The sequence below is a fragment of the Vitis riparia genome, chromosome 4 (assembly GCF_004353265.1).
Source record: "Vitis riparia cultivar Riparia Gloire de Montpellier isolate 1030 chromosome 4, EGFV_Vit.rip_1.0, whole genome shotgun sequence".
Lineage (NCBI taxonomy): Eukaryota > Viridiplantae > Streptophyta > Magnoliopsida > Vitales > Vitaceae > Vitis > Vitis riparia.
This window is the reverse complement of record NC_048434.1, coordinates 7,154,435-7,179,269: the sequence shown is the minus strand read 5'-3', so window position 1 is coordinate 7,179,269 and position 24,835 is coordinate 7,154,435. Positions and strand designations below refer to the sequence as shown.

The 24,835-nt window shown below is 30.9% G+C and overlaps 2 protein-coding genes across 3 annotated transcripts; both read right to left on the bottom strand.

The window, feature by feature from the left end:
• Positions 1–240: 240 nt before the first annotated feature.
• On the bottom strand, positions 241–5,681 carry LOC117912963 (probable folate-biopterin transporter 6). The gene is made up of 4 exons (XM_034827786.1): positions 4,897–5,681; positions 4,639–4,743; positions 1,145–1,315; positions 241–1,022 (listed from the first exon to the last, which is right to left on the bottom strand). The coding sequence occupies exons 1-4, from the start codon at positions 5,584–5,586 to the stop codon at positions 432–434; spliced, it is 1,557 nt and encodes a 518-aa protein (XP_034683677.1). The 5' UTR covers positions 5,587–5,681; the 3' UTR covers positions 241–431.
• A 3,462-nt stretch (positions 5,682–9,143) lies between these two features.
• LOC117913505 (probable phospholipid hydroperoxide glutathione peroxidase) lies at positions 9,144–15,399 on the bottom strand. Of its 2 annotated transcripts, XR_004651100.1 has the most exons (7): positions 15,057–15,399; positions 13,434–13,510; positions 13,200–13,261; positions 10,608–10,726; positions 10,363–10,530; positions 9,414–9,503; positions 9,144–9,294 (listed from the first exon to the last, which is right to left on the bottom strand). XR_004651100.1 is itself a non-coding variant. In XM_034828497.1 (6 exons), exons 1-6 carry the CDS (start codon positions 15,339–15,341, stop codon positions 9,474–9,476), a joined length of 741 nt encoding a protein of 246 aa, XP_034684388.1. In that variant the 5' UTR covers positions 15,342–15,398; the 3' UTR covers positions 9,241–9,473. The 2 variants fall into 2 exon arrangements, 1 of the variants encoding a protein (XP_034684388.1); XM_034828497.1 differs by having other exon boundaries at positions 9,241–9,503; positions 15,057–15,398.
• Positions 15,400–24,835: the final 9,436 nt, after the last annotated feature.

Genomic DNA, 24,835 nt, shown 5'->3' with positions numbered 1-24,835 from the left:
TAAAATTAAATAATACTTAATAATGTTAAATATTAAGTTGTTAGTTTATAAAATATGTTGCTTTTTATATTCAGAAAAAGTTAAATATTTTTACTTTTTTATTCAATTAAAAAGTTAAATGAATAAGTAACGAGTCAATAGAAATTTTTTTTAAAAAAGTCTAAAATCTGAAATCAAATTAATTTAAGTAAAAAGTTAAAAATACAAACGCTACTTTATTCTTCATGAACAACAAGGATAGATTCAAAACCCAAAGATATATATTATTATATAAGACCAACCCATAGTGAACAAAGATAAGGCGACAACCCAAAGATACTTGGGGTATATCCCATATGCACAATATGGGGACTCTTTTATTTACTTTTTAATTTACAGCCTCTTTTTCTCCCCAAAATGAATATCGATCTCTTTCTCCAAACTATCCATAACTAAAGCTCAACGTTCTCATTCAAACAAGTTTGGAACTCATCATCTTCCTCACTAACACTCGAAGTATCATTCAAAAAATCAGAGGAAATCACCTCATCAGACTGACCAACATTAGGGACAAGAAAAATCAAACCCAGTGTGGCAAGCCTCAAAATATTTCTTATAAGAACAACTAACCATAAGTTAGTAAAATCAGACCTTGTGACATGCAGTAGGTGAAGAACCATGCCTCCTGCCCACTTGGATGAGAGCGAGCCGAGGCTGTCAATGCACATTAGTAGGGCGAAGAAGGTGCCTTCAATGCCTAAGGGGCAAAGCTTGGTGCTGAGGATGATCATGGGCATCCATCTAACTCTAGCCACAACCCTGGAAATGCATTCCTCCATGACAACAAAGAGGTAGTCTGGAACACCAAGCGCTAGGTTCCATCGGAGGATGAAGATGACGTCAAGGATCCCGGAAATGGCATAGATAAGTTGGGCGAAAAAGAGAAGGGTTCTGAAGGGACAGTCCTTTAAAGTCTTATGGTATATTAGGATTCCTAAGATGGAGGCCAGTGCACCAACTGCATAGATCATTCCAACAAACTCCTGCACTTACAAAAGAGAAAAGGAGGACCAAGTGTTAGGCATGTTACCTGAATATACAGCATACTTGTAAGGAAATATATATACATAGAGGGGGAGAGAGAGAGGAGGGGGTTGAAGGAGACCTGAGAGAATGCAGGGCCAGCTTTAGGGTCAGTGTACCAATAGAACTGCCCTTCATGGGTGCTTATACTGAGGGCTAAAGAGAGGTACATGTATAGTGAAGGCTTCCACACTTGAGGGCACCTTATAGTCCTGTACATGTCCCTTATTGCTATGTCCACCTTCTCCATTGCCTGGGGAGAAAAAATATGTATATATACATATATGTATAAATCTCACCTGTCTGTCGTCGTACTTAAAACCGATTGGAGTTAGTAAGAATAATCAAAATCTAGTTGACTAATGGTAATTGGTTCAATAATGCATCACTCGGAGTTAAACCTAGAAAGAATGTTTTAGTTTTCTTTTCTAAAGATCATTAACCAAAATTGAGTTTTTAATTTATGAATCCGATAATTATTTCTAAATCCTAAACTATATGAACTACAAATTGGAGTTAAAATTATAATTTTTAGAAGGTAATATTAGTATTATAAAATTTTTATTAAATGTAAAAAAACTTCTTACATTGTTTGATAACCGTTTTTTAAAATAGTTTTTAAGAACAGTTTTTGAAAACTGTTATCTAATGTTTTGTAAAACAAAAATCTATTTGAGATTTAAAATATTTTTAACCTATTTTTAAATATGTTTTAAAAATAATTTCTATATCCACAACTTCATTTTTAATCATTATATATATTTGTATAATTATTTTTAAAATAACTCTCAAAAAACAAGTGAAAACAACCGAAAACAACTAAAAGATGTTTTTTAAAAACACTATGTTTTCTGTTTTGTTTTTTTTTTTTTGTTATTCTAGAAAATAGAAAACTATTCTTGGAAACACTAAACAGTTCCTAGGCCAAAGTTTCTATAAAAAGTTTTTTTTTTTTTTTTTCATATTATTAAGGTCCTTTTGCCTCCCATAGGCACCTGAGGGTTAGCACTGCCAATGGGGTTTGACTGCCAATGACCACCTTTTTGTACCCATATACTACTAGAAAATAAATAGGTGATGCTCTCTTCATGCCCTATAGGGTTAAGTTCCACTCTAGAATTTCTTCCCCAAATTCATGGACAACATTACTAGATAAGGACTGGATTGGCTACTTCCCAAAGTATATATGCTAACCCAATCCAATATGGTTTTGGATTGCCTAAAGGTTTTCTATTTTATTTTGTATATGTCATATCATGAATTAGTAACTGCCTCCAATTTCCAAAACAATCCCACTTGTTTTTATTTTTGGAATGAAATATTTACGAAATTGTCGAAAAAGATAAACATGTACATGCCATGAGTGATTTCAATCATCACATCCCATAATCCAAATTAAGAAAATCAACATAATAAAAAATGAGTTCCAAAAACTCAACTAAAAAACTTGGTCTAGGATGGGGACTAAGGTTTTTTTTTAAACAAAATTAGTTAGTCAAATATAAAAGCTTTTATTCAATTTAAAAAAGAGTTTTTAACTTTTCAAAACTTGATCCCAATAGACTATTAGACTACGTTTGGTTCACAGAATAAGATAAAATATATATATCCTAAGATATCATATTCCATTAAATTGGAAATATATATCTAATGATATGATTTTCAATGGGATATGATATGCTTAAACATACATATCTTATAAACATGATATTTTAAGGTAACATATCAATGTGACATGTTATGTTATATTATGTTTATATTTAATTTGTGAAATGAATAAAAATAATATAAAATATATATTATTTTTAATGTTTAAAATAAAAATTATATTACATTTCAATAGTTTATATTTAAGAAAGAAATGAAATTTCTCTTATGTTTAATCATAAACTTTACAAATAATTTTTTTATATTATGTTATTTAATATATATAAATAATTTTATAAATATTCTTTTGGTTTTTCTTTTTTAACCATAACTGTAATTTATAATAAAAAAATATTTTATAAAATGAGTATATAAAAAAATAATAAATTGATAAAAAATAAATTTATAATACATGTCATATGCATATCCCATATGTTAGGATGATGTTAAGATATCCCATATAGAAGGGATAAAAAAAAGTGACTTACAACTTATCTGTTTAATTTGAATATATAATAAAATAAATGATAAGATAATTTATCTTATCCTATCACTAACCAAACATGGGATAGGATATAATATCCTCTCTCTCATTCTATCTCATACTATATACAACCAACCAAATATGACCCTAATACAATAAAGGTCATGTTTGGTTGGTCGGATATAGCATGAGATAGGATAAGAAAAGAGATATTATATCTTATCCCATGTTTGGTTGGTGATGGGATAAGATAAGTTATCTCATCACTTATCTTATTCTATATTCAACCAAATATTCATGAAAAGTGATGGGATATATTATTCACCATCTTTTTTTAATTCCTTTTACATGGGAATCCCATGGTAAGATATGGGATTATTTCATGTATCAAAAAATTATTTTTTATCAATATTTTATTTTTTAATATACTCATTTTACAAAATAATTTTTTTATCATAAATTAAATTTATGATTAAACAAACTAAAAAAAAATATTTATAAAATAATATTAACATATAATTTAAAAATATTTTATATATTAAATAACATAATATAAAAAAAATATTTGTAAAGTTCAAATATTTTAATCATGAATATTATTAAACATAATAAAATTTTCATTTTTTTAAATAAAAAATATTTAAATATAATATCATTTTTATTTTAAACATTGAAAATAATATATATTTCATATTATTTTTTATTTATTTCATAAATTAAATATAATATAATATAGCATACATCATTGATATGTTATCTTAAAATATCATGTTTATAGGATATATATATCCAAGGATATCATATTCTATTAGAAATCATATCTTACTATATTCATATTTTATCCAATCGGTTATGATATCCTAGAATATACATATCCTATCCTATTCCATCAACCAAACGAAGTCTTATTTTTATCGGGAGTTTGGAGGTAAAGATATAATTTTTTATCATAAATTTAATAGATGACAATGTGGTGGACCCACTTGAAAGATTAGTTAGGAATATAAAAGGAATTTCTTAGTATCCTCTATCAACCTTTGCCAGCTTCTAAGAGTCATTTTGAAACTTGAAAGATACTTCTCTTGTAATTAAATGATTGAAACAATATACTAAGCAGAGTCATTTTGGACTCAGGGAATAAAATACTACCAGGCCCAAATAAGACAAATAATGACAGCTCGTCTCTTTGGGATATGAACCCAACCCCCATGTTAAAGCATCCAATTTTCTTGTAGCTTTTGGTTCTATTCAAACTAGAATCTTTCAGCTTTAGCCTAAACACCATGTGACAAGCACGTGGTTAAGTAAATGACTAAAAGACCCTCATTGACATTGATGCAGGTGGGGACCGGGGGGGGACAAGTCCACCGACATATTCAGTTTTGGTATTTTTCCACCAAAGCATAGCAGTGAAATTAAATTGAACGTAAAGTAGAAAAAGGTACCTTCCTCTTGTTGTTAGAGGCGAGATTGGGGGCTCTCGATTCATAGATCACAAACCCTAACACCACCAACATTGCCGGCGGGGCCACCAATATGCCTAACGCTCCCTACAATTACACAATATTTAATATTAATTAATACCCACAATTACTCTTAAATTCTTTTCAAATTATAAATTTAATTTTCAAAAATATTAAATGAGGGTTTTTTTTTTTTCCATTTTCTAAAGATGTAAAAAATAAATGAAAGGCAAGGCAGACCTGAGCCCCAAGACGATGAACAAAGAACCCACTGCTGGAGTAGCCGAGGAGAGCGCCGGCTGACGAGCAGAACCCGGAGAAGCTCTGCATGTCCGCGGCCAGCGACCTGATCTCTATACTATTCCGGGCAATGCACGCATCAATCGTCACATCGGCGATGGCCACTCCGGCCGTTATCCCAATCAGGCAACCCAACGCCACCGCCACAGGCAGGTTCCCGCTAATCGCCACAACCGCAGCTGAGACCGTCCCAATAACGCCGGCGGCCACAAAGTAGGGCCTCCGCCGGTAGCCCATGACGGGGAAGACGTCGGTCAGGAGACCCCAAACGGGTTTCATGATCCAAGGAATGTAGTAGAAGCCGATGTAGAGCTGGACCACGGATGGCTGGACCTTTTGAACATCTTTCCAGTAGAAGTCGGTGACGACCTTGAAGAAGGAGTTGGAGAAGCCTTGGCTGAGGCCGTAGACGAGGGCGATGCCGAGGATGAAGGTGGGGTTGAGCTGCTTGCAGAGCATTTGGAGCCATTGGAATGGTTGGATGAGGAGGGTAAAAGGTGTGGTTTTGGTGGGGTATAGGGTCGGCGGTGGGTGCGGAGGAGGGGGTGGTGATGGTGGTTGTTTTTTGGGTTGATTCGGTGGAGGCTTGCCAATGAGTTGTAGGGTTTCTGAAGGGTTTTCTTCTTCCATGGTCGGAAATTGGATCTGGGGCGGAGTTATGCGGAGGAGATGTTGACCACAGGGTCATGGAAGGAAGCTTTGACTCTCAAATGCTTGGGGAAGTCTTTCGTTTGCGTGTGGGTATGGGTCATCAACTTATAACGGACTTTTTTCTTAAAAAAATATTGTTAAATTTAAAATAATATATATATAATATTTTAATTTATCTTTTAAATGGTGACACTAGAAGAAACACAAGGGTGACAGTTTTAGTGGGGTCATAGCCTCACAAATGTTCCACTTGCATTTAAAGATACTAGTATAAGTGGGAAATTTTCCGAATACTACAAGTTGCAACAACAATGTAGATATGCTTTTACTTTACTATTATTATTGTTATTATTATTTTTTGCAAATTTTTTCAAGGTAATAACATAATAGTTGTTGCATGTTGATGTTAGTTTTGCACTTTGTCTTTGTCTTTGTATTAATAAAAACAATTTTTTTAAATGTGTATAAATTATTATTTTATTTATAAATAAATTAGTAACCTTTATTATATGTATAAATAAGACAAAAATAAAAATAAAAAATAAAATCATAAAATGTAAAAAGGTTCAAAAGTAAAACCACGTTTAACAAATGCAATTAAAAAATGAAACCGCATTTATGAAATACAGTTTCAAGTTTTAAAAAATAAAATGAGGTGGTTCATTCGTGGCAATTAAAAAGTTACTTTGAATATTACTAATTAAGGTGCTTAGAATTGATTTTTCTTTTTTCCATGAGAAAGGCTATTTTGATAAATAAATAAATAAACTCTAAAATCTTTTTAAATCTATGAATTTTGTTTGACTTCTTTGTGATGAATGTTGATTTGGTTGGTTGTTCAGTGTTAAGGGTGCAAGTTTGGTGGACTCCACCCAAAGTTTGGTGGACTCCACCCAGTTTTACATTGAGATGGGATCCAGTAAACTTGAGTTAGGCCTTTTCAACCTGAATTCAATTTGAATTGGGTTTCAAGTAAAGGTTCTGACAATTTCATCCTAGCCCGAATTCATTGTATGTTATTCAATATTAATTTTCTTTTTTAATTTTTAAATAAAAATATCAAATTATATTATAGCATGAACACTATTATTTTTTAGAAAAAATATATAATTTTTTTTTGTCCTCTTGAAATTTATTCTCATTTATTATTTAAATTTTCATATAAATATATAAAAAAAAGTTTTTAAAAAAACATTATAGATGAATTTTAAACTATACAACTCAACCAACCTGATTCTAACTCAATCAATCCAAACTCAATATGAACTTAGATAAATAAGGTTCTAATTAATTAATTAACTTTATTAGGTTTTAATTAATTAATTAGCTCAATCTAAAAAGAATCATTCATAAAATTTCGTGTAACTTTATATATTTACTAAAATGTCTTTATATACACATATGAATAGAGAACCAAAGTAGAATCACCTAAAGTGGTTGTACCTACCATCAAGGAATATGAGTTCGAACGAGAACCATTGGAACTATAGGAAAATACTAACTCTCTTAGAATATAATTATGAAATTGACTTAACATTATACTACAGAGAGTTGATTGCACTCCAATATATATCCTATGATATTAAAATGAGATATTAAAATCGGGTCTATGACCTGCCATATCCATTATATGCAAGCTCCTCATGAATTGATATTCCTAATCAACGAGGTAGATATTATCAATATATCAAAATTACCTTTACTATCTTTGATTCTTAGATCATACCATTATGTGATCAACTAACATACTCTAATTTTACAAAAACACATGTTAATTCCAATTAAGAAATTACTATGATTATATATTTTCTTATCACATATCATTTGTATCACTCAAAGAGATATGTTATCCCAAACCCATGAGATATCATGGTACATATATTGAATATACCTAATGCTATCAACCTCAATTGATAGGTGACCCAATTTATAAATAATATATGATCTTAATACTTAAAGTAAGAATTAAATAATAAGTTTTAACTTAACAACTTAAATGCAATTTAACTTAAAATTAACTTAAATCATTAAATAATAAGAATTAAGTTCTGCCAAACATCCTTAAATTATTAACTTAAAATTTGTTACTTATCTTTCACTCTAAGTATTAAAATTATTTAGGAAAATTAACTTAAAATTTATTTTAAATCATTAAATCAACATACTCATCTTCTCATCTTTGTTAATTTTAATTAATGTTTATCCTCGATTATTTTAACTTACATTTATTTTTACTAATTTTAAGCAATAAATAGGAGTCAAAAGTCAAATCCTAGCACATTAAAAAAGAAAGACATCTTGAAATGATAATAAGTCATGTCATTCGGGAACATGGATTACAACGCTATGATTAGAGTATCGAAAAATATAACCAATTAGATTACATCATATGTACAATTAAATCCTATTATCATACGCCTTAATTATATTTATTTATATCTTAGTCTTATTTTTTTTCACATGAATGTACCTTTATCTTTTTCTGCACTTTTAATGGTGAAGATTGAAATTTTTGGTAGATACCTCTTTAATACCTTAGTTTTTTTTTTCCTAATTTTATACATGGTAATGTATTAATGGATGAGTTAGAAAATTTTGATGGGTCAATCCTATGAGTTTGAAGGAAAAGGTGAGTTGAAAGAACATGAGTTGTTTAAAAATGAAAGTAAACCAATTGGCATCCAATCAATTAAATGACCAATCTGACCCACTACTACTGATTTTTTTTTTTTTTTGGAATTGCATTGCCACCTATTCTACTGATTGGATCTTTAAATGCTGATGAAAGCTACAAAATCAATAACAAATGGGAATTTTCTTATACTATATACCTCCAAAGTACTGTAGTAAATAATAATGTTGTCAAGCTCTTTACAAGCCAGAATGAGTAAATGGTTATGAACATGTGAAAGCTGAACAATCAAATACAAAGTAGGAAGCAGAATGGGAAGAGTATCTTGAATGGATGAAACAGACATTATCCTTTCATGAAACCCCTGTTTTTCTTCCATTATTGTTTCCTTTCATTGATATGTTTTCTTTTCTAAGTTAGGCAAATTCATATGTAAATAATCACATGATAATACACTGATTTCTAAAGACAAGACAAGGAACCCCTATGGCCCTATCTTCAACCCTATTGATAGGCTATTCGAATTCCTCTTTTTGATCGGGTTTTGATCATCTCATCTAACAACCAATTGATATCTAACAAGGATAAACTAAACCTTTTATGACATTTGATTTCACAACTCATAGACCTTGTTCTAAAAATCATCATTTTGGTAACCTATCCTTAGACTTAAGAGTACTATTGCACCCCAACACACTTCATACGACATTTCTTTTTTCTATATTTTTGTTTGAAAATTTGAAACCGCATTCGCGTAAAGCGATTTTGCCCGAGTAGAAAATATATATATATATAATCAGCAATACAAGTCAATTGAGGGTAAAAAATATGATGCTGTTCCATTTTCATATCAATTAGTTATTGTATTTTCCAACATCATAAGATTTTGAAAGACAAATCCATGTTTATCAAGCATCTACATTTTAGACCTTTTATTTTTTTGCTAGTAACCCACACTTCAAACCCCAGCCAAATTTCACAGCAAACAAATGCTGCAGGCAGGAATAGCAAATGATCAATCTCTTATAATTGCAGAAAGAGGATTTTGCGCATTTCTGTTCAACAAAACAAGAAAGAAATGGAAAACAAGGGAAACAAATTATGTAACTTCATGCATATGTCACAGAAACAAAAACGCATATACGCGGGTGTGATGCCTAAGCCAGAAATTTACATGTCAGTTGTTTTCTTTTGTCAAGAGCGATGCTGCCATACATGCCTGCACAACTTGTACTCATGCTGCAAGAAGCTTCTGAATGTCCTTCTGCAACAAATTACAAAAAAAAAAAAAATCAACAAAATTGCTTCATTTTGAAAACAAAATCACTGCCCAAATTCAAACCACCCACTGCCTAATCTTTTTGCCAATTACCCTTAAAATACAGAAACAAATATAGATTACGTGATGTTTATTAGCAACATGATTTTTAAAGCATTCGCAACCCTGCAAAAGGGACCATAATCCAAGAGCTCATCTAGAGTATTCCAAAATCTAAGGATACTCTTGACCAAAGGTTCAAAATCTGAATTCAACTAGTCTATAATATTCCTCAAATTTCAACATCAGGACCAAAAATCCAAATAATCCTGACATGCCATTACCATATATAGCTTTGAAGAACTAAAATATGATAGTTTATAATAATCCTCGAATTTGACCATTAGGATAAAAAATCCAAATGTAGAAAATTAAATTCCTAGGGAAAAAAAAGCTATCAAGAAAAATGTTGCTACTTATGAATGGCTCTTACAGTAAAGAGCGACTAATTAGAATAAACAGGAAAGCTGTGTCCAGCTTCACACCGTAGATGAATCAGTATGTGGATGTGCATGCTAATACCAGCAGTTCAAACATAACAGATCAGGTCATAAATAATAGTTGAAATAATGGGCTAACAAAACTTTCCAATTGTGACCTTGAAAATTTTTATCCCTGTTCAAGTAGCTAGTTATCTAGAGTCAAACACCTTAATTACTACAGCAATAAGGCATCTTAGATATTTAGGATAGGGGTTGTAGAAGAATCATTGCATCTCCCAACCATTAGATTTGTCAAATTGTCATTGTTTCAAGGGAATAATCCATGATCAAAGTCTACAAAATTCAAGGATGAAGAAACATACCTCAATCTGGAAAGGTGATGTTGTTGGCTGATATCTCTCGACAACCTTACCATTTTTGTCCACCAAAAACTTCTCAAAGTTCCACTTGATCAGGTCACCCAAAAATCCGCCAGCGTTTGACTTCAGAAACTGGTAAACTGGAGCAGTGGTTGGCCCATTAACATCAACCTGTTGTGCACAAAATTTAGTACCTGATTCACACTCTCAACCAATCCTGTTATATGCAGGGGATTGCAGTTCGATACCTTATCAAAAATTGGGAATTCAGCTTTGAACCTTGTGCAAGCAAACTGCTTAATCTCGGGATTTGATCCAGGCTCTTGCCCCCCAAACTGATTGCAAGGGAAAGCTAGAATCTCAAAGCCTGCAATGGAATTGCATAAGCAGCATGTAGGAGTATCATCAGGATGAGTGCTTTCTATGAGTTCAAAAGTTCTCAAACCACTTTTGAGAAACATTGTTGATCACAAAACGATGTGTAAATTTTAATCAACCTTTCAAATTCAATTAAAAATCAATTTTCTTCCTTTTCCCCTGGATAGCTCCATTTACTAATCTTTATATAAAATTTAAAAATAATAATAATAAAGAAAAGAAAGAAAAGAAATGTATATATTCGTCTAGCATAGGACACAAACTGTTGTTTAAGAAAGGAATTACATTGAAGTTCATCAATTCCAGTGCTTTGCAGGATAAATCACATTGATCACATCATATCACTACTTTCTACTAATCATTGCATGAACATCACATAAATCTTAGGGTTTGGGAGTGATTCTTGAAAAAGCCCTTTTAGTCTGTAACCTTCCATTGGTAGCACTACTATCAGAAACACTTTTATGAAGAATCAATTAGTGTCTGGATATAAACCAAAAAGTGTTTTTGGTAATTTGATATATGACAAAAGATTTATTTTTAAATGAAGCACCTACCAAATACTGGTCTAAAAATCACTTCAAACGATCCTCTGGATTGTTAAAGGTGATTTTTATAACTTGGCTAAACATCTAAGTTTTGTAATGAAAGTGCTTCCAAGCATTTAGGAAGCGCTTCTAACCCTCCAAGAATCACTCTTACCAGAAATCACATAGGACAAAGCTAATGCCACATTATTTGTAAACGTGTATGCAAAAGGGTAAAATTTAAAACGTCATAATTTCCAAGAGAGATTAATGGACAAATTACAAAATAACACATATCAATGATCAATCAAATTGTGGTTAAACAAAATTCACACACAGCCAAAGTTACGGATGAGAAATGATTTGCCCAATTAACCGTTGACACTTTGTAACTGGTCTGTTAATGATATCCATCAAGGACACTGGTCCATCAATTACACATGCAAAATTGTGAGCAGTTTAAAATTTCATTTTCCACACTCATAATTTGAACCAACTTAACATATGATCTAATGTAAGACACATCCTCAACCAAATCTATAGGATGATTTAACTTGCAAAAATGCAGACTTGTTAGACTTATTTTCATATTTATAGAAATTAAGAAGCGTATGGCTGCCATTTGAGACCAAGCACCCATAACTTAGCCATGTAATTGACAAGAAATGAATCCTATATGCTAGGAGCTTATTGATTAGAAGCAAATACCCAGGAAACACGATTTGTTTGTCCTGTCTGCTGCATAATTTACCAGAACTACTCATCATAAATTTAGTTGGCATGACACATGCTAAAATTTAGAATTTTACCTATCAGTTATTTGGTTATTGAGAAACCAAAAGTCAACCCTGCCATTCAATCAACTACACAACCTCAAGTAGTGATGTAAGGCTTTCTTGAGTTTAGGTTTTTGTTTTCTTGAAGCCAAACATTATGTAGTATGGGAGTCAAAACATTTTTTTTTTTTGTTTTTAACTATGTTTTGGGATCTGTCCAATGGATTGTACCTTTTTCAGCTCAGTCAACTGCCACACAACAGTGAATTCTCTATGATGAGAAGAAAGTACTGTAATGAGAACAGCATGAAGAGAGAGAAGAATAGGAGATGATGCCAATGGGTGGAGGCCCACCCAGTTGTCATTAATCTATGTGCTTCCTGGTGGGCTCGCCTTTCTTTTTCTTTTCTTTTTTTTTTCTTTTTTGTTTAATGTAGCCCAACAGCAGATATGATGGGACCTATGGACATTAAATGCATGAGAAGACTCCCATAATTTGGGTCACAAGATCCATGAGATAGATTACAATTCATGCAGTCGTTAAGGAGAGTACATGAAATCCAGAGGGTAGATAATTCTCAGTAGTATAATAAAAGTCCTAAAACAATTCCATGAATGAGTTGCTTGTTCGCGAGGATCTGTCAATGAATTTTTTTCTTCACATATTACCATAATCAAACAATTACATAGCCTGTCAGCATATTGGATTCAGAGTGACTACGTGTACATCCAAATTGTATCATTGAGAAGACGTCGAATCAAATAGAGATCAAAATATATATCAGGTATGTTAGTTTTTTGTGTATTGCTTTCTCATCAGATCATGGATATAAAAAGCATTAACAAGATGAATGCTCTGACCAGATTCAAAAATATTTATTACCTACAAATATATGTAATATAAAATAACATTGATTCTTATTGGGCAGGGGTTTATCAGCATTCAAGTCAAATGGGTTAGTATATACGGTTCAGATTGAATTACGAAACATAACACATCCAATGATAAGACTATAAGCAACTCTTTCAAAAGCAAAAATAAATTCTTCAGGTTCACCACACTTCCTAGCTTTGAACAGGGCAGATCTAAATGGTTTAAATGCCAGCTCAGGAAGGTTAGACGAAATCTAAGCTATGGCCTCTCAGAAGTTGAGCATACCTTGAGTTTTGTACTTCTCATATATGTGCGAGAGTTCTGAATAGTTTGATGCTGTCAAACCACTGAAATTCAAGGGAAATTCTTCAATTAGATCATATCTGAGTTAATTGTAGAACTTTTAAATGAATATCATTATGCATCTAGGTTAGTTGTAGAAGTCTGAAAAACAAAAGAAGACAAGTTTAATCTACACAGCTATCATATGAAACTAAACAACCATATAGGAGAGAATACCATTTTGAAGCCACATTGACTATCAAGAGGACTTTGCCCTTAAATTTGCTAAGAGGAACATCCTTCTTCTCAATATCCTGCAACAAAAACCTCCATACTGAGTGCAAACTAATTTTTCCATGTTTATAAGCTCATTCCTGAATTGGGTCATACAAAACACCTGAACTCTCCAATATATAAACACCACTTCAAACAACATGAACAATAATAAAAATTCAACAAAATACCTTCTCAAAGATTGCACATAAACAAAATTAAGAAAGATAACAAATAATAAATCACAAACCCATTATTTTGAAATTTAAACAAGTGATACAGAATAACAATCAGGAGACCTTGATAGCTGCCTATTCAAAGTCCCACACCAAAATAAGAATTTTCCACAATTATCCTCAGAAAAACTAGATCAGAAAAATAAAATAAAATAATAGAATCCTAAGAGATTCACTTAATTTATATTATTTAGTTAAGGAAAAAATCTTCTAATCTGTCTCACACAAGTAGAGATCTAGCACATTGTAGGCACATGCATAGACTTGCACAGGCATTCAAAGATACATGCAAGGAACAACCACAACTTTCTCTAATCTGTATAAAAGATTCAGAAAATATATGTATCACACACATAAGGAAAAGAAAAGAAAATTTAGGAAATTTATTTATTTTGATGTTTTGTGACAAAAATGAGAATGTCACCTCCCTGATTCAAACAGTTACACTAAAAAGGATCTTGCTTTCTCAAGGCCCCAAAGCATGAAAAAATTTAAAAAAGGGTCCTTTTCATGTATTCTATCAGCAATTAATATTCAACACAGAAAAGGGATTCACATATATTTAAAAAAGAAAAAAAAAATCCTTTTCATGTACTTTTTCAGAAATTAATATTCAACACGGAAAAGGGGTTAACATAAATGGAAGAAAACTTCAGACAAACGCCCAGAGAGGAAAAGGATTCTAGGTGTTTCCTTAATCATCTATCTTGAAAATGAAGTCATGGATCCTCTTCCCCTTAGCTGCTCTTGAATGAACAATACCCAGGCACTACGAGTTCAGGAGAAAACAAGAACAGAGCACAAAATAACAATTCCACTGATACCAAGTCAAAACAAAGTTTAATTTTTGGATTATTTCAGTAGAAAAATGGAGTTCACAGACAAAAAGAACCCAAGGAGACTCTAAATTCTGCATAATTCAGTTACAAACCCAGAAAAGGAACACACAAACAAGGAAGAAAGAGAAGACTCCTTTTATTGCAACTCCAGAAATCGATATACTCTACCAATGAACTCATACAATATCCAGTATCCGAATAGGAAGCCATTAAGGAATGATCAATTCAATAAACCCCCTTGTTCCAAAAAAGACATAATTGAAATAACACCCACAAAACAACAATACCCACAAAAGAAAACCGCAGAATAATTAATCAATGCCCAGAAACGAAAAACACCAAAGATGTAAAATGGTAGAAAGAGGAAAAAACTACAGATGATGAACAATTCAGCATACACCGGTAAATTAAGGAAAAGAAAAGCATTACAAATGAAAAATTCAAAAAATTCCCAAAAAAAGACACACCAGGGATGCAGGGTGAGATGGAAAGTTATTCACAAAAACATATACCTTCACAGTGTAATCATACAGGCTCTTCTCCGTAGCCGCTCTCGCATAAACGCCGCCTGAAAATCGAGATTTCAAGGAGACCCTAGGAATTTCTGAAGAGCAAAGCGAGAACCCAGTTCGCAAAAAGGCTGAATTAGAGGCCCCAAAAGAGGATTTGGTGGATGGCATCAAGAAAGCCATGGAAGGATAAGGAGAAGAAGGCCATGAATGGTGATGTGCTGCTTTGGTTTGGGCAAATCCGGGTGAATGAGCAGTGAAGGAGGCAGAGAAAGGCATGGAAGCCATTTCTTGGGTATGGAAACTGAGAATCGTTGTTGCAGAGGTTGTCGGAGAAGTGTGGCAGCCTCTTGATGGGGGTTATGATGTTCACCAGTGGCAGCAGGAGTTCCACGTGGCTATTTTGTTTGTTTGTTTCCCCTTTCAATTTTCAATTCATTTAATTATTATTTTTTTCTTTTTAGTTTTCATTTATTTAATTCAATTTTTCCTTTCTCCTTTTGTTTTCCATTTTAGCTTTATGGTATTTAATTATTTTTCTTTTTTCATTTTCAATTTTATTTAAGATTTAAGGATAAGATGTTGCCATGTTCACTGATGGTGTGTTGTCCAACTCAACTTGAATTGTCATTTATCCCAACGATTAATGAGGTGATAAACAAACCAAGAAAATAAGGTTAACATTATGAAAAATAGGCCACTCAAATCAATTCTTTTTTTTTTTCCTTTTTAGCTATGGTTGTAACTTGGATGGGTTGAATGGGTTTGAAGGTCAATACGTGCCAAACCTATCTATCCTATGTCCAACCTATTCAAAACCTAATATAAGGTCGAGTCGAGAAGGTTTAACCTGTTCTAAACCTAATATGAGATCGAATCGAGAAATTTCAACCTGTGTTAAACTAGTGGGCAACAAGGGTTGCAATAAGTTAGAAAATATAAGTCATATTATAGAATAAAATTTTAAAAGTTAAATGTCTCAAAACTATTAATTATATTATTAGTTACTAGTTTAATAAAAATGACAACTCTAACCTCAAGTTTCAATATTCTAAAATATTTTAATAATTATAAAGAATGACAAATTTATTAGCATAGTACAATTATAAAAAGAAAAGGTTAAAATTCCTTTATTATCTTTTTCATATTTTTTACATTTTAAATAAAATAATAATAATAATGATATACGATTTTCAATAAGTTGCTCGTACTTTCAACACACGCCAACCCTAATCTCTTTAGGTTGATATTTTTCCAATTCAAACTCTACCTTAACTTGTTCACACCTTGTCCATGGTCTTAGGAATAGGATCAAGGGTGCATGTTCTCTAGATCCCAAGACTACTAAATCTATCAATAATGAAAGTAAAAACATCTCCTAGATCTTATTACAATTGATGTAAGAAATCTCAAAAACCTTATAATCTTTCACCCTATGACTTAATCTTTAATCCTTGGCCCTTGTATAAAGTCTACACACCTTGAGAAGGAGAGAAATATAGGTCAACGTATTTTGAACACCAATAATGTGAAAAGTTAAGAGTCTAACCCTAAAACCTAAGGGGTATATATAAACTTTCATGTGAGCTTAAGTGACTCATACAGAGTCCTAATTAATTAATTAATCAAAATGGGTATTAATTAATTAATTAATTAGTTTAATGTAAAACCCAAAATAAATGATCATGAGTTTCTAGGAAACTTAATGTTTTTTGCCAAAAGGCCATTTTATGCTCAAAAATGAATAAAACTCTAATTTCCCTCAAATTTTTATGCCAAAAAAGATTGTGAGCAATAGTGAAGGACCATTGAGACTCATAGGAAAATTATGACTCTCTCACAATCCAATTTTGAAATAGACTCAATATTGGACTAAAGAGAGTTAACTACACTTTAATACCCTATGATATTATATTGAGATGGAAATTGATTAAATATCAATTTCTCATGTTTGTGACATGCTATCCATTGTATGTGGGTTATACATGATTAAGTCTTCATAATCTAATAAGATGGAAACTATTAGGCTATGTCTATCAAGATTACATCTACCATAGTTTCAAATCCTCCTATTTTGTGATAAACTAATACACTCAATCTACAAAGGACACACGTCAAATCCAACTGAAGAAATTATTGTGACACCACAAATTCATGATCATTGTGAAAACAAGCTAATTTAAACATAGTTATACACCCAATGAGAGAGAGTTGAATTAGGTAATAGTCCTTTTTTGAAAAATTTTAATTAAGAAAAAAGTATAGAAGAAGATAATAGAAAATAAAAGGCAAAAGTACAAAAAATTATGAGAAAAAAATACAAACTTTTTTTTTATAGTGGTTTAGCAATTCGCCTACATCCACTCTTCTCAAACTCCTAATCAAGTGAGGGTTTCACTTATCTATAGGGCTTGAACCTCAAGCCTTCAATACTTACACTTAAATTCCAAGGTTCCAATAAAACTTTTGTAAATACCTCAAGTTATTTACCTCACTTAAAATACTTTTCTCATAAAATAAATGAAAGCATAGCAAGTTAAGCTCACAATACAATGAAACCTAGGATGGACTTGAAGCTGCACTTGAAAGAATTGCAAGTTGAGGAATGATACACTTCAAAATCTTTAAATGAGAGAAAGAAAATAGGTTAATAGTTGAGTTCAATGAGTGTCATGTGCATAAATGACCTTAAACACTTCAATTTATATGTTTTTAGCTTTGAATCCCAAAAACCCTTAAAAAGGACTCGACCAGTCAAACAATCGGTTTGATCGATTCAATTGTTATCATGCATTAAATGCATTAACAAGTAACCATTTAGGTTCAGGACCTCAATCGGTTTGATTGATCCTCGACTGGTTGAGGTTCTTGCCTTAACCAATTCAAATAGGTTATTAGAAAAGAAAGAGTGCATAAAGTGCACCTTAACTAATTAAGCTCAACTGTCTCAACTGATTCCCTCCTCCCACCTTGACCAATTGCATTATAAAGGGCTAAAGCAGCTTTCAATCAAGGTTGGGAAACTTTGGTAACACACCTCAGATAAACTTTTAAATCAAGTTTAGGAAGAGTTAAGATGAAGGTTTCATCAAAAGCCTAAAATCATTCAATTTTAAGAAATATTTAAGTTTAATAAGGGATAATTTTTTGAAACTTTAAATGCATGAAAATTTTTTATGACTTAAGTACACCGATAAGAACAACCTTACATTAAGTCCTAGTCTTCTTAAGTTTTCAAAAAACTCAAGCCTCCAATGTAATGATATTTTATTTTAGTTATTTGAACTTGCTTTAAATTTTCCAAGAAAACTAAACATAAATCTTAAAGATCATTCAATAGGACACTCTGTCTCAATCCCATAAAATATTATAGTGTCTCTATTGAAAACACTTATTATTACATTCCTTAATGAACAATGACCCAATCTATAGGAAATGTACGACCACCTTAGGGTCTCACTCGTAGGCTAAAACCATTGAAAACCTCAATACTAGTATCATATTCTTTCAAGATTGAGAACTCATATACCACAGTAGCTTGGTGAAATTATGACTACCTGATAATTAATGTCACAAATTTACCATAGGTTTTATTCACTGTGTAACCATACACACTAGTGCAGTATGAATCATAAGAAACTCAATCTAATGATCAAAGCAAGTCATTCCTTTAATTAAAAGGCAGCTTAAGGGTGAATTGTTTAAATCTATGAATTGGTTGTGAACAATTCATCAACTTGCAAGAAATTCATGACTTGAACCTTCCATGCAATTCCTAATGCACCCAAGTGATATACAATACAAGTGATGTAGGTCTGAATGCTTAGATAAATACTAATACAAACGTGATTAGAATAGTAGAAGCTGAATATCATGTTATGCTTTTAATGACTCTATCTTAACACATGTCAACTTGAACCTTGGGTTGGGTGGGTTGAATGTGCCCAAGTTGTAACCTTAATTTTAGGTGAATTGTGGTTTATGCATGAGAATAAAACTTCTATGCTATCAATGGTGATTAATTATAAGAATTTCAACACAAAGTGTATGCTTTTCAATTTGAGCACATTTGCTCTTATCCACATAAAATAATGGAATCATCTTGCTTATATGAAGCTGTAAATATTTGTTTATTGTTACCACACCATGAAGCTAAGACTACAAGAGATGAACATTGAAAAGGATAAAATAGCTTGAACGGTTTTCTTAGATCTTTTAGACATTCCAAGAGAATTAGGACAACAAGGCTAAAACTATGAGACATAAAGACTAAAAAGGATCAAATGGCTTAAATGAATTTCTTTGATTTTCTAAACATCACGGTATAGTAAAGAGAATAAGAAGATGATCGATTGTTCCAATAGGTTAGACCTATACACTTAGATTTTGAACATGGGAATCTCATTCCACAAGTATCTAAAGATTCTCTTGAATTTGAGATTAGCGTTAAGAAAGTCATGTTTGAAGAAGTTAGGTTTACTTACACTAAAAGTGGAGCTCATTCATTAGTGATGCCAATGCAATTACCAACATAACCTACTTGTGTTAGTCTTGACTATAAATATAACCAAACCAGTGTTGGTACTTCTATTTCTGGTGCCTTTAAATGAAATGGTGAGGAAAATGATGACATAGACATTGATTTTGATAATGATAAAGATGATGATGATGATAGAGATAATGGAGATGATAGAGATGACAACGATGATAAGGGGAATGTTAGACGGTGGTTAAAGTCAACAAAAATCAAGCCATTTAGTTGTGAAGACAACTTCACCCATTGCATACAAGATGAAGACCATTGATTTAGAAAAACAAGTATGGGAATAAGAGCTATTGGGAAGTCTTATACAAGGAAGAGACATGGTGGGACCCATAAAAAATGTCAAAATTTGACAAAGAGTCATTTTTCGTGAGTAAAATAACTCAACCTGATGACTCATATCTAAGGCTATCGTTTTTATTCCTTATGAATATGAACAAAGTCCACAACTTCAAAAGGAGTTAATTAATAATGATTATGGAATATTTAACTACCTTTCTATACAAATGTCATATAGAGTTTCAAATCAAGTAAAATGGGAAATTTAAACAAACATATAGGTCAAATCAAGGTTTCCTATCCATGAAGAAGTAGTGGGAAGAAAATCAAACACATGTGTTTGACATATTTGTATCTAATGTCGGTATTATGCAAACTACATGTCATAGAACCAATATGTTTAAATCAATATGGCATTATTTCATCCTAAAATACCTTAAAACCTTATAATTCATCACTTTAATATTAAATATAATGTAATGTGCATTTAATTATTGAAATTCAATCAAATAAAGATTAGTATTTACTTTAAAAGTTGTATTTGTTATAACTCATAACCAATGTCATCAATTGTTACTTGTTTTCTTAAAAAAATAGTTTAATATGTGAACTATTACTTGTTTTATTGTTTGTCAAAGTTTCATCCAAAATTTCTATTTTGGTTATTTTCCTTTAATTTTCTAATTTTATAGAAATTTCCACTAATATTAAAATTTTGATCAATATTTTCATAACATTTGGTCTCCAATATTCTAACAATATTGGATCTAAATAATGTCGTCTCTTAAGATAGCATTGACTATGAACATTATAGTCTTTCTCTCATAGTTGTTAAATTTCCTCGTATTTAATCCTTTTTGCATGTCAAGGTGTCATAGATTCAAATCCCAATAATTTATTGTAACAATTAGAGTATCTTTTTCTTAGCTTCCAATCGTATTACATGCGCTAGAGCCAAACATATTCAGTTGGACTTTCATTTCCTATGTGATAAAGTAACTCAACGATTTATTAAAAGGGTTATTTGGACACATGGATAGAAATAACTCTCAAATTATAAAATTTGACCATTCTCTTTAATTTTGTTGAAAATGACCTTTTTTTTTTTTTTTGGAAACTTTTACCCTTTTTTAATTTTATTTACCACCAAAAACGTATCTTTCTACTTATTTTATTTATTATATTAATTATTTGTCAACTATTTTATTATTTGTTGCAAAGAAATATCTATCTCTTCTATTCACTTTTTTTTCCTCTTTCATAATTATGTTATTTTTCAAACAACTCATTCTTGTTTTCATTTTAAACATTTATTTGAATTAAATTTTATGTATTACAAATTAGACAAATATTAATTTTGTGTTCACTTGAATTGCATGGGAGCTGAGTTTTCAATTGTAATGATAACCTGAACTATTCAATGGTTAAGTTTCATTTACAATTAATTTAACTATGATTAAGTTTTTTATTTTATAATGACCTGAATACTTTACTATTGTTAAATTTTGTTTAAAAAAACTTAATTGGAGTTACGTTTCCATATTATCTACAAAAAAAGAGAGCATATAATGTTCATATGGACTTAAATGTTAAATTACAAACCTACAATCTCATCTTACATTTAAGGAGTTTAAATGAAATTACAAAAAAAAAAAAAACTCTAACCAAAATCTCATCACAAAAAACCCTAACTACAATCCCCAAAAAAAAAAAAAAAAAAAAAAAAAAAAAAAAAACCCAATAAAAAACAATTACAAAAAATAACTCCAAAAATCAAAACAAAAAACACACTACAAAAACAGTTGTAAAAAACTCTAACGAAACATATAAAAAAAATGATAAAGAATCTTACCATATCATAATAAAAAATATGATATCTCATATCGAATATGGGTCCTTGTTGTGTTTGCATGATGATGTGATTGTGATATCCCACATCGAATAACAAAAAAAGTTCTTGACACTATATAAGTACAAGTTTCTTTTAACTATGAAACATGTTTTAAAGCCCTAAGGATTTCTTAGGGTTAAAGCAGATAATATCTACATAGTTGAGAGTGGGTAGCGAATCATTACAAACAGTATAAGAGTCGATCTCAAACTCCGATGTGAAGGTTTGTTTGACTATGTGAGGGGTGTCTATCTATTTGACCTCATAATTCTATGAGACATAACAAGGATGTTGTGTCTACATAGGGGGTGATTGTGATATCCCACGAGTCATCAATGGAATTGAAGAACCACTACAAAAATGATTGTTAAAAAACCTAATCAAAAAGGAAAAAAAAATGAAAAACCTTGAAGAAGAAGAAAAATGAGAGAGTTGTAATTGATTTTTATCCATTCATCTTTCTTATGAGTTTGAACTTGAGTGAAAAATTGAGAGAACTTGCAAAATTCATTGGCAAACAAGAGAGAAATAACTCAAGGTTGAAAAGGAAATGTCATTTTGAAGAAATAAAGAAGAGTAATATTATCCAAAATGAATCATTTAAAAAATAAATAAAGAAAAAAAGGTCATTTTTCTCATTTCAATAGTATTTGGAGTATTTTATCCAATCACTCTTATTGAAATATGCTAGATACCATTAAGCAACTAAATGTCTAACATTATGACAAAAGGTTATTCAAACATTTATGTGCCATAAGCTTACGGTCACTCAACTTTAAGGGATGTTAAGGATAAAAATTGCTTAATTGGTCAATCTTAATTCTTTGACTATGTTAAATCTTGAAGCTTAAATAAAAATATTTCTTCAAAAATACAATCATAAAACCATGAAGGACCAGTTTAAGATTAATCATGGTTTTAAAAATCAGACCGGACCGACCGGTCTAATCGTTGACCGGTCACAGTTCCGATTCGGTCCAACCAATTAGACCGGAATGGTATTGAACCGGGGTCGGCCCGCTTGAACTAGTGGTCCAACCAGTAAACCGGACGAACCGTCCGGTTCTATTCAAACCGGCTGATTCGATTAAAATTAATTTTTCCTCCCATTGTTGTTGTCTCTCGCCGGCCACACCCCCGTGCTAGAAAATAAAAGCTTCCCCTTTTTGCTCGTCGGAACTCACTCCCGCGTTGGAAACCCCATCCTTCCACGACCCTGTTGGAACCCCAACCCCCACTCCCGTTGGAAAATGTTCCATTTTTTGCCCGTTGGAATACTCCCACGCGACTCCTACGAACCCTCGCCCACACCCCGCACTGGAAAAGCCAACCCCTCTCCCCCTAAACCCCCCACCTCATGCTACTCTTGCCGGAGGAAAGGCCCTCCTTATCCCAACTACCCCCACTGAAACCCCCCACTAGAAAAACTAGCCCCTTTTTGCTCGACCCTCTCATCCCTTCTTCCAAATTTATTTTTTTTAATTATTATTTATTTCATCTTTATATTATTTATTTATTTTTATTTTTATTATTTTTTTACTTCATGTTTAAAACTTATGATTTTAATTTAAATTAATAAAAATTACAATTTTAAATCAATTTTTGATTTTAAAATAAGTTTTTTTTATTTAAAAATGAATTTTAAATTTGAAACTAATTTTTTAATTTTGAAATAAAAATTTAATTTTTAAATAGTATATAAATTATTTGTTTTTTATTTATAATTATTTTAAATTTTAATAATTTATAAATTATATATTTATGACGTTACCAGTTCAACGGCGGTTCGACTGCCGGTTCGACCAGTGAACCGTGAACCGATAACTTTTCTGGTTCAATGAGTGGTTAGATTATGAAAACATTGAGATTAATAGTGTTATAGTGTGTTTGGTAGCATTTTTACTTAAAAATGTTTTTTTCTAAAAGTATTTTTAGGAAATCATCTCTCAAGTATTCCTTCAGAAAATATTACAAGTGATTTTTCATATTTTTAAAAGTATTTATAACTTTTGTCAAACACCTAATTATTCATTTTTTATTTTGATACTTGTACTATTCATGTACATAAGTTTGCCTATATATGCCTAAGAGGTAAAATCAAACATGAGATACTAATTATATATTTTCTCTTTATGGGATAAATGAAAGAATTATTATAATACAAGGGAAGATAAAATACAAAGAAATAATAGAAAAGTGAAGTGTATAATATCTTCATTGTTGATAACAAAGTAAAAATATTTTAATCAATAAAATTAATCTTTGCTTTTAGAAATCAAAATTTTGATATGAAGGTAGAAAAAAGAGAGAGAAAAAAAAAATGATATTTAGAAACATTTAATCTAATCTTTTTGCCTTCCAACATATTGACATACGTCTTTTTTACCAAATAATTTCAAAATTTTGTATAATTTAGTCCCTTTAATACATGACGCATGACTATAACAAGTTAAAGTAAGCCATTGATCTTATTGTAAGTTTTTTTTCATACCTCTCCTATCTTTTAAAGTATTCGATTCACATTCATGAAAAACACTAAGGGATTGTTTGGTAATTATTTACGAAAATAGTTTTTGAGAATAGTTTTTTAAAACCGTTTTATAATGTTTTACATAACAAAAGTTTATTTAGAAACTTAAAATATTTTTAACTTGTTTTCAATATTTTTAAAAATATTTTTTATGTTTGAGTGTTTTATTTTTAATCATTGTACATGTTTATATAACTTTTTTTTTAAAACGGTTGTTACAAAATAATATAAAACAACTAAAAAAATGTTCTCTACAAACACATTGTTTTATATTTTTAAGAACAAAAAAAAGACAACAGTTTTTTGTTATCAGACATGTTTTTTTAGTTTTTTTTTTATTATGAATAATAAAAAACTGTTATAAAAAACAAATGTCAAACAAAACCTAAATAATTATATTTGTTTAAAACAATTTTTAGAAAAAAAAAAAACTAAAAGATGTTTTTTAAAAATATATTGTTTTCTATTTTTAAGAATAAAAAAAGAAAAATAGTTTTTAATTGTCAAATGTATTATTTTATTTTTTTGTTCTAAAAACA

Bases quoted from the DNA above. Each gene is read 5' to 3' on its own strand.
- LOC117912963 (XM_034827786.1), bottom strand. From the start codon at position 5,586: ATGGAAGAAGAAAACCCTTCAGAAACCCTACAACTCATTGGCAAGCCT. The intron at 4,744-4,896 runs GTCTGCCTTGCC...GTGTAATTGTAG, and splicing joins TTCATCGTCTTGGGGCTCAG to GGAGCGTTAGGCATATTGGT. The intron at 1,316-4,638 runs GTACCTTTTTCT...TTTTCTCCCCAG, and splicing joins CCTCTAACAACAAGAGGAAG to GCAATGGAGAAGGTGGACAT.
- LOC117913505 (XM_034828497.1), bottom strand. From the start codon at position 15,341: ATGGCTTCCATGCCTTTCTCTGCCTCCTTCACTGCTCATTCACCCGGA. The intron at 10,727-13,199 runs GTATGCTCAACT...ATTCCATTGCAG, and splicing joins TGAGAAGTACAAAACTCAAG to GCTTTGAGATTCTAGCTTTC. The intron at 9,504-10,362 runs GTATGTTTCTTC...AATTTGTTGCAG, and splicing joins CATCACCTTTCCAGATTGAG to AAGGACATTCAGAAGCTTCT.